Source organism: Mauremys mutica, chromosome 16 (genome assembly GCF_020497125.1).
Source record: "Mauremys mutica isolate MM-2020 ecotype Southern chromosome 16, ASM2049712v1, whole genome shotgun sequence".
NCBI lineage: Eukaryota > Metazoa > Chordata > Testudines > Geoemydidae > Mauremys > Mauremys mutica.
Window position 1 is genome coordinate 8,642,961 of NC_059087.1, and position 12,986 is coordinate 8,655,946.

Sequence of the window (12,986 nt, forward strand, 5' to 3'; positions counted from 1 at the left end):
AAGTGTTCTTAAAATGAACAACGTGCTGAATCATCATCTGAGACTGCTATAACATGAAATATATGGCAGAAAGTGAGTAAAATAAAGCCAGAGACATACAATTCTCCCCCAAGAAGTTCAGTCACAAATTTCATTAATGCATTATTTTTTTAACGAGCATCATCAGCATGGAAGCATGTCCTCTGGAACGGTGGCTGAAGCATGAAAGGGCATACGAATGTTTAGCATATCTGTCACATAAATATATTGCAATGCCGGCTACAAAAGTCCCATGTGAATGCCTATTCTCACTTTCAGGTCACATTGTAAAGAAGAAGCTGGCAGCATTATCTCCTGTAAATGTAAATAAACTTGTTTGTCTTAGTGATTGGCTGAATGAGAAATAGGACTGAGAGGACTTGTAGATTCTCAAGTTTTGCATTGTTTTGTTTTTGAGTGCAGTTATGTAACAAAATAAAAATCAACATTTGTAAGTTGCACTTTCACGATAAAGAGATTGCACTACAGTACTTGTTTGAGGTGAATTGAAAAATACTGTTTCTTTTGTTTATAATTTTTACAGTGCAATTATTTGAAACAAAAAATAATAATATAAAGTGAGCCATATACACTTTTTATTCTGTGTTGTAATTGAAATCAATATATTTGAAAATGTAGAAAAAAAATTCCAAAAATATTTAATAAATTTCAATTGGTATTCTATTCTTTAACAATGCAATTAAAACAGCGATTAATCATGATTAATTTTTTAAATCACGATTAATTTTTTTGAGTTAATCGTGTGAGTTAACTGCAATTAATTGGCAGCCCTAGTTTTTAGTGTTGATGATGTGTGTAATGGTATTTCTTGTCTTGTTATGAATTGCACTTAGTAACCTTTAACTACAAGTTAGTTTTGTTGTGGGGGAATTTCCTAGTTTTTTTAAAATAGTATTTGACACCTTGACAGAGTGCTCTCTTGTCTCTAGAAAGACAGACTGATATCACAGTTCCAAAAATTCAGGGTAGAACTGTTCTTTCAAATATATTATCCATATTTTCCATAGAGTTGACTGGATGTTGATGTATCAAGGCATGATGGTGCTGGCTGCTAATCAGGTCTGGTGGACCTGGGAGGTGGAAGACGTCTTTCACAAAGTGAAGAAAGGAGAAAAACAGGCAATGAAACTTTATGCTAAGAGAATGCACGAGCAGATTGATGCCCTGGTTACCCGAATCACAAAGCCATTAAATAGAAATGACAGAAAAAAATACAATACTGTTCTCATCATTGATGTCCATGCCAGAGATATTGTTGATTCGTTTGTAAGAGACAGGTAATCCACTGACCTGCTGAGATAATTCCAGAGAGATTGTATTCTGTACTCACAAAATTTTGCTTTCTCCTTTATAGCATCATGGAAGCTCGAGAGTTTGAATGGGAAAGCCAGCTGCGTTTTTACTGGGATCGAGAGCCGGATGACCTGAATGTGCGTCAATGCACTGGCACCTTTTCCTATGGTTATGAATATATGGGCTTGAATGGAAGACTAGTTATTACTCCCCTTACAGATCGTATCTATCTAACACTCACACAGGTATATATTAAAGGGCTTTTTCATATAATATTCTGTTGAAATATATTTCTTAGGGTTCACAACATGATTATTTTATTGCCTCTTTCTGTTTCCACAAGTGATCACATTATATAATAGTATATTTAAACTCAGTTAAAATCCCATGTGATTTGAAAATTTTAAAGACTATGTAAAAGGCTAGATCAGCTTTAAGGCTGGTTGTTTTGTTAAAATCATGGCTGAAAGATGATCATTTTAAGGCATTATTACAGTGATGGTTGAGCCACTTCGTGAGATCTCCAGTTCCTCTACTGCTGGCTGCCAAAACTCCTACCTCAGCCAGTATTTTCAGTTCTAATTTCTGGTTCCCATATTCTGTTCTGCCTAATCCTCCGCTGACTTTCCATTCTTACGTATCAATCTTTGCTGGAGAGACTGTTGAGGTGCACGCAATGTAAAAGCTGACTGGCAGGAGCCAGAACTGGAAATGCTAGGAGAGAGGCACTCTGGCAGCTGTGGGAGATGAAGGAAGAGCACAAATAAGGATGAAGCAGAAATAAATCATAAAATTCATGAGTGTGATGCTTGTCCTCTAATTAGTATATTTGCTAAACAACCCAAACCCGGGCTGAGGTGTAACAGTTTATATGATATCCACATAGCTAAACTATATTGTACTGTGTACACACACACGCACACATGCTACATTGTGGCATGTAAGGAACCTGCATAACTTTTTTATTGAGCAAACATGATGACTTTCTCGACAATGTTTGTTGGAAGCCTTTGAGCTTAATTGCAGTGTGTTACCCTGCTCCATTCAGCCTTGCTTTTGTGGTTTGTTTCCAAAAGGCTTTATCCATGTTTTTGGGAGGAGCACCTGCAGGGCCAGCAGGTACAGGGAAAACGGAGACAACCAAGGATCTGGCCAAAGCCCTGGGCTTGCTGTGTGTTGTAACAAACTGTGGTGAAGGCATGGATTTCAAAGTAAGAGTTAGAAGGCTGTGTCCTCTGGTAACAGGATACTAGCACCATTATGCATGAAGATCAGGCTAAATGACTTGCCTTTAGCTTTCGAAGAAGACCTCTTCTAATTACAAATAAATTCCGTGTAGTTGAAAATGAAATATAGTAAAAAAAATATTGTTTCTTGTTTAAGTTCCTGAAGTGGCTGGATCTCAGGATTCTGGCTTTGCCTTGTAACATTGAGAATCAGTTGCTAGATTATAAGATTCTAAGCCAGGGGTCGGCAACCTTTCAGAAGTGCTGTGCCGAATCTTCATTTATTCACTCTAATTTAAGGTTTCACATGCCAGTCATACATTTTAACATTTTTAGAAGGTCTCTTTCTATAAGTCTATAATATATAACTAAACTACCGTTGTATGTAAAGTAAATAAGGTTTTTAAAATGTTTAAGAAGCTTCATTTAAAATTAAATTAAAATGCAGAGCCCTCTGGACTGGTGGCCAGGACCCGGGCAATGTGAGTGCCCCTGAAAACTAGCTCGCATGCCGCCTTCGGCACCCATGCCATAGGTTGCCTACCCCTGTTCTAAGCTCATTGTGGGCCACCAGCATAGAGTGAATAAGCCTAGCAATAGACCTTGGAGTCGGAAGGCAGACAAGTATCCATAAGCTTTGTTAAGTCCTTTACAGGTGTACTATATGCCAAAATGTGCTAATGCTGAATGTTTTTTTGTGCTGTTTTTGTTTTCAGGCAGTTGGTAAAATTTTCTCCGGTCTTGCCCAGTGTGGGGCATGGGGATGCTTTGATGAATTTAATCGGATAGATGCTTCTGTGCTTTCAGTCATCTCTTCTCAGATCCAGACAATACGAAATGCTCTAATGAATCAGTTGAAAACATTTCAGGTAAACACACACACACATACGAAACCTCTTGAGAAAGAAGGCGAGTCTTGTACTTAAGGCATGGGATTTGGGGAGGCTATCATAAGATTCAGTTTACTTGTGCCAACATATCACACTTGGGTATTAAGAGTTAGGTACTTAAGTGCATATTTAAGCACTTAAATAATTGGCCTGATTTTCAGAGATAATGAGAAGTTCCCTTTAAGTGCTCTGTGCCTGAGTTTCCCTGTTTGTAAAATGGGAATCATAACATCTACCTACCTACCTACCTACCTGAGGTGGGGGTTGTGAGGCTTAATGTATTATTTATTGTAAAGTTTTGAGATCCTCAGGTAAAAGGTGTAGTAAAGAAGTGCAAGCATTTTTGCCATTTTATCTTTTTAAGTCAGAGTCAGTATAGTCTGACATTTATTTATGTTTTAGTTTGAAGGGCAGGAAATTTCCCTGGATGCACGAATGGGCATTTTTATAACCATGAATCCTGGGTATGCTGGCCGTACTGAGCTCCCTGAATCTGTAAAAGCTTTATTCAGGCCTGTGGTTGTGATTGTACCAGATCTCCAGCAAATCTGCGAAATCATGCTCTTTTCTGAAGGTTTTCTTTTGGCAAAGGTAGGGAAAGTTTACTCCAAAGTAAAGTAAAATAAAAACATGTACATGTGTAGTGTGTGGCTTGGGACTTCTTTCTTATGATACTCTGTCTTCACTCTCTAATAGGCCCTTGCCAAAAAGATGACAGTATTATACAAGTTAGCAAGAGAGCAACTTTCTAAACAGCATCATTATGATTTTGGACTGCGTGCTCTCAAGTCTGTACTTGTGATGGCTGGAGAACTGAAGAGAGGATCACCTGATCTTAATGAGGTAGACTTACTGTGTTCAGCTGAGGAACTGCCCCCGTATGACTGGGGTAAATTCTCAGAGGTTTACTGAAATTACCACCGTCTGTGGATCTGTATGTAGCAGTTCATTGATAGTATCTTTGGTTGTATCGAGAATGCTGTGTGTACATCTGCTACACAAATAGCGATGCTTTCCTGTCTGTGGCATTTGTCTTCCCACTTAATGATTTACTTATTGAGCAACATCATTCCTTGCACAATGTTCAGGTACCACCTCTTTACATGCAGTGCTTACAGAAAGGGTGTGTCAATATGGGAAGACCATGGTATCAGCAAACTGCAGATAAAAGGAAGAGTATGGCTGTTTTAACCCTTAGTTTACTTTGTAAGTGAAATATACCTATCTCATAGAATTGAAAGGAACCCTGAAAGGTTATTGAGTCCAGACCCCTGCCTTCACAGGCAGGACCAAGTACTGATTTTGCCCCAGATCCCTAAGTGACCCCTTCAAGGAGGGGGCTCACCACCCTGGGTTTAGCAGGCCAATGCTCAAACCACTGAGCTATCCCTCCCCCCTTAAAAATTTTGAAGCAGGACCAGTCCCCAGACAGATTTTTGCCCCAGATCCTGAAATGGCCCCCTCCAGGATTGAACTTGCAACCCTGGGTTTAGCAGGGCAATGCTCAAACCACTGAGCTATCCCTCTTCCATGAACTATAATATATGGAGATATACCTATCTCATAGAGCTGGAAGGGACCCTGAAAAGTTATTGAGTCCAGCCCTCTACCTTCACAGGCAAGACCAAGTACTGAGTTTGCCCCAGATCCCTAAATTGCTCCCTCAAGGATTGAGCTCACAACCTTAGGTTTAGTAGACCAATGCTCAAACCACTGAGCTAGCCCTCCTGCCCTGTCTACTTTGTATATCTGTTTGAAGGTCTTAGAGCAAGGTCCTTAAAGGTACTTAAGTGCCTAACTGCCATTAGGCACTTGAGTATTTTGGAGGATCTGGGCCTTAATGTTTATATCTAGGATGCAAAGGCTAGATGAATATACACAGTAAAAATTTCCAGTGTAACATGTAAATTATGTCACCAAAAATGCTTATATGCCAGTTGTTTAATCAAAACCCTTATTTGAACACGCAAAGCTGCTAATTGTACCATACCTTCCAGTACATTTATATACCCAAATGTAGGTTTTGCAGAGTTTTCTAAAGCAAGTAAGTACGTTAACAGTGAGCATTTGTGAATTAATTCAAGAAACAACCAGTAATTTGGGACATTCCAGAACTCATGTTTGGAAATTTGATTCATATAATGAAAAAATGGAATTTAAAATCCCAGTTGAAACTGATCAGCTTCACCATGATGAAATAGCTTTTATTTCCAACAGTAATTCATGCCAAGATAATTATCTAAAGGTATTAGGAGTACATATAGTAAAAATTGCCAAGACTGTGTTAAAATAATTGTATAACGGTATTATACAAATATTTTCTAGGCTATTTACACTTTTGAAAATTGGTTGAATATTTGGGGATTCTCTATTCTTTTGTGTTTTATCTAGGATGTGGTATTGATGAGAGCTCTCCGAGATATGAATCTTCCTAAGTTTGTGTTTGAAGATGTACCGCTCTTCCTTGGCCTGATCTCTGACTTGTTTCCTGGCCTGGATTGTCCTCGAGTCCGCTACCCTAACTTTAACGATGCTGTAGAACAAGTGCTAGAAGAAGGTGGTTATGTCGTTTTACCAATCCAGGTAGAAGAAATGTTGACTTGTTTAACATTATTGTTGTAAACAGTGGGTAAGATCTTCGTGTGGTGTATACTGGAGTGGCACACTGTAATCAGTGGAGCTATACTGATATACACCAACTGAAGATCTGGCCTATATGAGTTTTTATACACAGTTATCTAAGTGAATGTGTATTTTTCAGGTGGATAAAGTAGTTCAAATGTATGAGACAATGTTAACTCGTCATACTACTATGGTGGTTGGACCTACTGGAGGTGGCAAGTCTGTTGTCATTAATACTTTGTGCCAGGCCCAAACCAGGTGAGCACAGAAGTAGATGTAAGGGAATCGGAATTTGAAAGGGCATAGTCTATAGGACAAATGTACTGCAGCAGTCCTATGTGCTCATGGTGTGATCTTCCCTAAAACTTTATCCTAGTGTAGTGTTTGCTTAGTGCAAAGTTTAACTTGGTCTGTGTTGTGTTTGGTAATATTGTTCTTTCTGTTACCTCTCGGCTTAGGCTAGGATTAGTGACAAAGGTTTATATGCTGAACCCTAAAGCTATGAGTGTGATTGAGCTGTATGGTATTCTTGACCCTACCACACGAGATTGGACAGATGGAGTTCTATCAAACATCTTCAGGGAAATCAACAAACCTACTGATAAGAAAGAGCGAAGGTAACCACCTAAGAATTCAAAATTATATTAGTAACTTTTAGATATTCTGAATTTTACAAAGTCACTTTATTTTATGTTTAATATAAATTAGATTAACAGTCCTAAAGAAAAATGAAGGGAACATACTGAAAGGTTAGGAACCAAACAACAATATTGTCCTAAGAGTTTGGTGTCCCAATCTGATTCTGTAAGGACAATAGCTTCTGCTAAAAATGTTACCTGTATTTGACAGTTCTTCTCTGAGTCTTTGTCCGTGTGGATCCCAGTCTTGGTGCACATGTGCCTCATACATATGAGATCTTGCATGCATTAGATGCAGGTGCAATATGAGTGGATCCATGTGGACAAAACATCTTGAAGAACCACAGGTACTGATAGGTAAGGAATCATTCTCTTAAGTTTATTTTGAATTACTAGAACAGAGGTGGCCAACCTGTGGCTCCGGAGCCACATGCGGCTCTTCAGAAGTTAATATGTGGTTCCTTGTATAGGCACCAACTCGGGGGCCGAAGCTACAGGCACCAACTTCCCAATGTGCCAGGTGGTGCTCACCGCTCAACCCCTGGCTCTGCCACAGACCCTGCCCCCACTCCACCCCTTCCCCGCCCCTCCCCCTAAGCCTGCAGTGCCCTCGTTCCTCCCCCTCCCGAGCCTCCTGCATGCCACGAAACAGCTGATGGGGAGGGTGGAGGAGGTGCTGATCGGCAGAGCTGCCGGTGGATGGGAGGTGCTGGGAGCGGGGTGCGGGAGCTGATGGGGTATTGCTGACATATTACTGTGGCTCTTTGGCAATGTACATTGGTAAATTCTGGCTCCTTCTCAGGCTCAGATTGGCCACCCCTGGTCTAGAGTGATTTTAAGCTACATAAGATATTATCTTTTCCCTTTCCATTGAATTACTTTAAAGTGGGCAATAGTCATGGCCTTTCATCAGATTCAAATTTAACATATTAGTTCTGCAATTGCAGCCCTGTGCATTGCACATTTGAGGGTCTTGTGCACTGCACATGTGAAGAAGGGAGCTAACAGTATTGCTTAGCTCTCGTATAGAGTTTTCTGGTTGAAAGCACTTGAAAACAGCATCTAATACTTTGAATGAGATCTGTAATAATATTTCAGTTTTACAGATGGGGAAACTAAAGCTGAGCAGTTCAATGACTCTCATGAGGCCATAAAGGCGGGGGAGGAATTGTGGAGGTGTTTGAGGCGGGTTGGGGAGATCTGCCCATGAGCTCTCTCCTTCTGCCCTATTGTATATGGTAACTTCCAAGTGGAGATTCAGTCCACCGTCACATTCGGTGTTCTTTTCCTCACCACTAGGCAACTTTTTCCAAGGTGAATATACTGTAAAGTCAGTGGACTTTGGGTCAGGCCCAAGGAGAACATCTTCCTCTCGTACGTGGGCAGGAGAATGCTTGAGCCTCAGCAGGCAAGCAACCTCCAAAGCAAATTTTGTATGAATTGAGCCTGTAGAAGTGTAGCAGTCTGTTAATCTGAGCTCAGTACTCCTAGTAAGGTGAATGGGAACTAGGCAGGTTGAAGGAAAGGAAAAGAGAGCCTTTAAATCTCTTCCATTAGGGTTAATTCATATCCTTAGCCTAAAACTGAGCTAACATCTTTGATGATGATGATGATGATGATAGTACTTAAAAAGGAAATAAATGGATAGACTGTGCTTTGTTAATTTCAAAACATGAGGGGACTATTGAAGATGAATCACTGTTTATCTAACGTCTCTTTGTCTGACATGTCTACAGGTACATTTTATTTGATGGAGATGTGGATGCTCTCTGGGTGGAAAATATGAATTCTGTAATGGATGATAACAAGTTGTTAACCTTGGCCAATGGGGAGCGCATCAGGCTGCAGGCTCACTGTGCTCTGTTATTTGAGGTGAGTAATGACCACATCATTTAATAACAAATAAAGGGTTAGCTCCATCTGGCTCGGCAGATTCTGAAAAGCAGGAGCCACAACTGCTTTTCATGGTTTAAAGTTATTTATGGCCATCATTGCAACTTTGTTTTCTAGGTTGGAGACTTACAGTATGCATCTCCTGCTACCGTATCCCGTTGTGGGATGGTCTTTGTAGATCCTAAAAACTTGAAATATAAGCCGTACTGGCAGAAATGGCTTAACCAGAGAGGAAACAAGGTAGAAAATTGCTGGTGTTGATAAGATAATGATTTCAGAATCTGAATGTAGAATATAAATTGTGGCACCTTCATTGGCTGAATTTCTTTAGAATTCATTTGTCACACAGATCACTGTTACCAAGTTTGATTAGAGCTGTAAGAAAATGAGCAAGTTAAACTTTAATTCTTTGGTATGGAAACAAATAATATAAAAACAGAGGTGCTTGATTTCCAGAATAAAAGTAAAAAAACTATCATAAGAATGAACTGATTCATATTATAAAGTAGTGAATCCATGACCCCTGCTTATGTAATGTGGTGTGTGTTGCTTTGAAGAGGGCTTTATGTTATACCAAGGCCTGGACTACACTAGGAATTTACTTTGGTATAAGTACGCCTCTCAGGCATGTGAAAAATCCACAGCTCTGTGAGACGCAGCTATACTGACCTAACCTCTGGTGTAGAGCAGCACTAGGTCGACAGAATATTCCCATTAACCTAGCTACCACCTCTTGGAGAGGTGGATTACCCTCTCCAATGGAAGAACCCCTCAAGTTGGTATATGTAATGTCTTCACTGAAACTCTACAGTGACGCAGCTGCAGTTTTTTAAGTGTAGACAAATCCCAAGATAAAAGAAAATGAAAATGAACTAATATAGACTAATATACTTCAGTAAAAGGGTTCCACTGCTAGTATGGGATCTTGATGTTCCAGCCGTTCACTTCACAGGTGATAAGTGAACCAATAAAGTTCAGGACTCACTGCTCTAGAGTAATCCCCATGCCCTGGGTTCAATCAGTTTTATCAGCAATAAATAAATATAATCCCGTAATAAACCCAAGTAACCATCTTCATCACTCCTGATTTTTCCCATAATATGCCAAATAAAAGGTAGTAATCTTCCAGTACACCATTAATTCATTAGGGTACTTTAACACCAAATAGTAGGCATCGTGATATGTCTGATCAGTGTATGCCACCATGTCTGTTTCTATGTTAAAAATAAGGTTATATGTACATAAAGAAGAATAATCTATTTACACTGTATTTATAACAAGTATTCCTATATTATGTACAAACAAATATGTGTCATCCATTCATATAGCTGATAAAGGTTGTAGTGTGAGCAGAAAGACACCAGACTCCAAATTTTATAGCAGAGAGCTAGAGAATGGCCTCCTATACCTGGAAGTCCCTCACTTTATTAAGTTCTTCCCGCAATATGTCCTGATCCTCTCTGGGAACTGGAGAAGCAAGAACTCTATGAATTCAGCTCAGTTCTACAAGAGTTAACCCTTGGGCTTGCTCAGTGTTCTCATGTCAATGATTTCGATTCAAAGGACCAAGTCCATAGTGGGTTTAAGTTGGCCTAGGTCTATTGCCTTCATCTGGCTGATTCAGATCTACTCCTGCTGAGAATCTGGCCCATAGAGTGATGTTGCATCTCTTGAGGGAACTACACCCAGACCTCCTCTGGTACAGGGAACATCTCTATAGCTATGTCTATACTGTGCTGCAATGTGGACTACAGAGGTGGGAATTGCAGAGTGCCCCAAATTGTTGTGCTCTGCCCCATATGAATGCTGCTGGCTCAGACTAGAAGGTATTTAGTTACATGATCGACTGTATAAAATTTCTTTCTAAAGATCAACTTCTATAAATTCGACCTAATTTCCTAGTGTAGGCATACCATTAGATACCTTTTCATTCACGCCCACAGCATCCATACAGGACAGTTAGACCGCAGGATGCTACTGTGTGCTGCATTTCCTACCCTCATAGCCCAAATTGTCAGGCTGCTTAGACAAATCCTAAGACTAGTTACAGTTGGTTAGACAGGTAGCAAAGTGGCTTTTAATGTTTCTTTGTGGCTGTGTCCTATCTCTTTTTTCTCAGCAAGAACAAGTTGAGTTAAATCGTCTCTTTGAAAAATATGTACCATACCTTATCGATATGATTGTAGAAGGAATTATGGATGGCAAGCAAGGAGAGAAGCTGAAAACCATTGTTCCCCAAACAGATTTAAATATGGTAAGATATAAAGAGTATTGCTTAAGAATGCTTCTACAGAAGGGGAAACTGAGGCACAGAGGGGGTACATAACTTTCCTAAGTTTACACAGCAAGCCAATGACAGCGGTGAAGCCAAAGTGTTCCTCAGTATGACGACTAGACAAAATATACCTCTATTCCCACTATAATAAAGACAGTCGGTTGCTAACACTATTTTTACTTTAACGAATACCTATATTCGCAGACACACACCTATATGCACACAACTCATCACAACATATTTGAATATATTGCTTTGCCCCAAAGGCATGAAAAGAAAAGAAGGCATATTAAAAGTCGTCATAATTCTGAACTTCATCTGAAGCCATTGTTTCTCAATTTTCTACCACAGGTGATGCAGTTGACTATGATGCTGGAAGCCGTAGTAGGGCTAGAACCCGATGATCCTGATGTTCTGGAGTGCTACTTCCTGGAAGCTTTGTATTCCTCTTTAGGTGCTACCCTCCTTGATACTGGAAGAATTAAATTCGATGAAAGTATTAAACGTATTTCCTCAATGTCAATGGTTCAAGATGATAATGTCATGGCTAAACCAGGGGAACTGCCAGGTAGGCTTTTGTCATTTATAATTCAGTCTGGGACACTTCCCTTGTTTTAAAAGAAAACAGCTGTGACAGAGTGGGATATGCCTGTATCAAAGAGTTTGTATTGTATGTTGTCAGGGCTGGCTCCAGGCACCAGCGAAGGAAGCAGGTGCCTGGGGTGGCCAATAGAAAGGAGTGGCACTCCATCCGCTGTTGGGGTGGCATGTCCGGGTCTGCGGTGGCAATTCAGCGGTGGGTCTTTCACTCGCTCTCTTTGTCTTCGGCGGCACTTTGGCGGCAGCTCAATTGGGTTTTTCTTTGTTTTGTTTTTTTCTTCCCTACACCACTTGGGGTGGCAAAAAAGCTGGAGCCGGCCCTGTATGTTCTATGCAGGATATTAGAGAGACAAGGTGGGTGAGGTAATATCTTTTATTGGACCAACGTCTGTTGGTGGGAGAGACAAGCTTTTGAGCTACACAGAGCTCTGCTTCAGGTCTGGGAAATGTACTCAGAGTGTCACAGCTAAATACAAGGTGTGTTCAACATCATGTCTAAACTCACCTGAGGGCAGCATGTTGTTCTGCACTCCAGACAGCTGCCTTGCACTGGAAAGGTGTTTTTGACACTTCTTTGAAGGATTGTCATTGAGAGCCCTCTGCTACTATTGACTTTGAATGACTCTCAAGTACTGACCCACGCTCTGAGAAGAGTTCCACCCAGGGGAGGATTGCCCAGGCAGGAGGCACTGTGGAAGACAGCCATAAGGCTGCTCCTGAGGGTCCCCCTTGCAAGTCCTGGGATAGCAGTGTTCTGGGGGCTCGGGTAGGAACAGCATGTCAGGGAGGCCTCAGCACTCAGCGCTGCAGAGACTCTAGGCAGTGATCACTATGGCCGTGGGAAGTCTGGGGAGACTGCCATAATGTAGACATGTAGTGTTGTTATAGCCATGTTGGTCCCAGGATATTAGAGCGACAAGGTAGGTGAGGCAATACCTTTTATTGGATCAAATTCTGTTGGTGAGAGACACAAGTTTTCAAGCTTACAGAGAGGTGGCCTGAAGCAGAGCTGTGTATAAGCTTGAAAGCTTGTCTCTCTCACCAACAGAAGTTGGGCCAATAAAATATATTACCTTATCCACCTTGTCCCTCAAATGACTTAGAGAGGCCAGCAGGGCCCCTCTAGCCCCTGGAGTAACCCAAGATTGGGAGGGCACCAAAGTGACTTAAAGATATGATAGGACACTCCCCCAGGCTGCGAGTTCTGTGCTGCACCTCTTATTACAAAATCTCACCCTGCACATTTATCTTAGTCAACTGATGTTTCTCCTAAAATATTTCTCTGTCTCAGATGATCTTCAGTTGTTAAATGAGAACCACACTGTATATTGCAGGTCAGCTTCCAACTTTGTATGACTTTCATTTTGATGGGTGTCAAAAAAAGTGGGTACCTTGGAGCAAACTAGTTCCTCAATACTTTCATAAGCTTGATGTGAAATTTATTGACATTCTAGGTAAGTGTTGCTATCCTTTAATCTAAAATGTGCTATCTGTAGCCATCTAGTAATAA

At 40.6% G+C, this 12,986-nt stretch overlaps 1 protein-coding gene across 1 annotated transcript in view; it reads left to right on the forward strand.

Annotated features, from left to right (window-relative positions):
• Positions 1 to 12,986, forward strand: part of DNAH10 (dynein axonemal heavy chain 10) — a 92,973-nt gene that overhangs the window by 38,202 nt on the left and 41,785 nt on the right. Inside the window, exons 31-44 of the mRNA XM_044990254.1 lie at positions 1,047 to 1,316; positions 1,394 to 1,577; positions 2,409 to 2,543; positions 3,275 to 3,427; positions 3,851 to 4,039; positions 4,145 to 4,291; positions 5,840 to 6,031; positions 6,210 to 6,328; positions 6,529 to 6,687; positions 8,445 to 8,580; positions 8,719 to 8,841; positions 10,721 to 10,855; positions 11,228 to 11,444; positions 12,811 to 12,930. Of these exons, the coding sequence (XP_044846189.1) occupies positions 1,047 to 1,316; positions 1,394 to 1,577; positions 2,409 to 2,543; positions 3,275 to 3,427; positions 3,851 to 4,039; positions 4,145 to 4,291; positions 5,840 to 6,031; positions 6,210 to 6,328; positions 6,529 to 6,687; positions 8,445 to 8,580; positions 8,719 to 8,841; positions 10,721 to 10,855; positions 11,228 to 11,444; positions 12,811 to 12,930 (2,279 nt within the window). The remainder of the gene's footprint in view (positions 1 to 1,046; positions 1,317 to 1,393; positions 1,578 to 2,408; positions 2,544 to 3,274; positions 3,428 to 3,850; positions 4,040 to 4,144; positions 4,292 to 5,839; positions 6,032 to 6,209; positions 6,329 to 6,528; positions 6,688 to 8,444; positions 8,581 to 8,718; positions 8,842 to 10,720; positions 10,856 to 11,227; positions 11,445 to 12,810; positions 12,931 to 12,986) is intronic.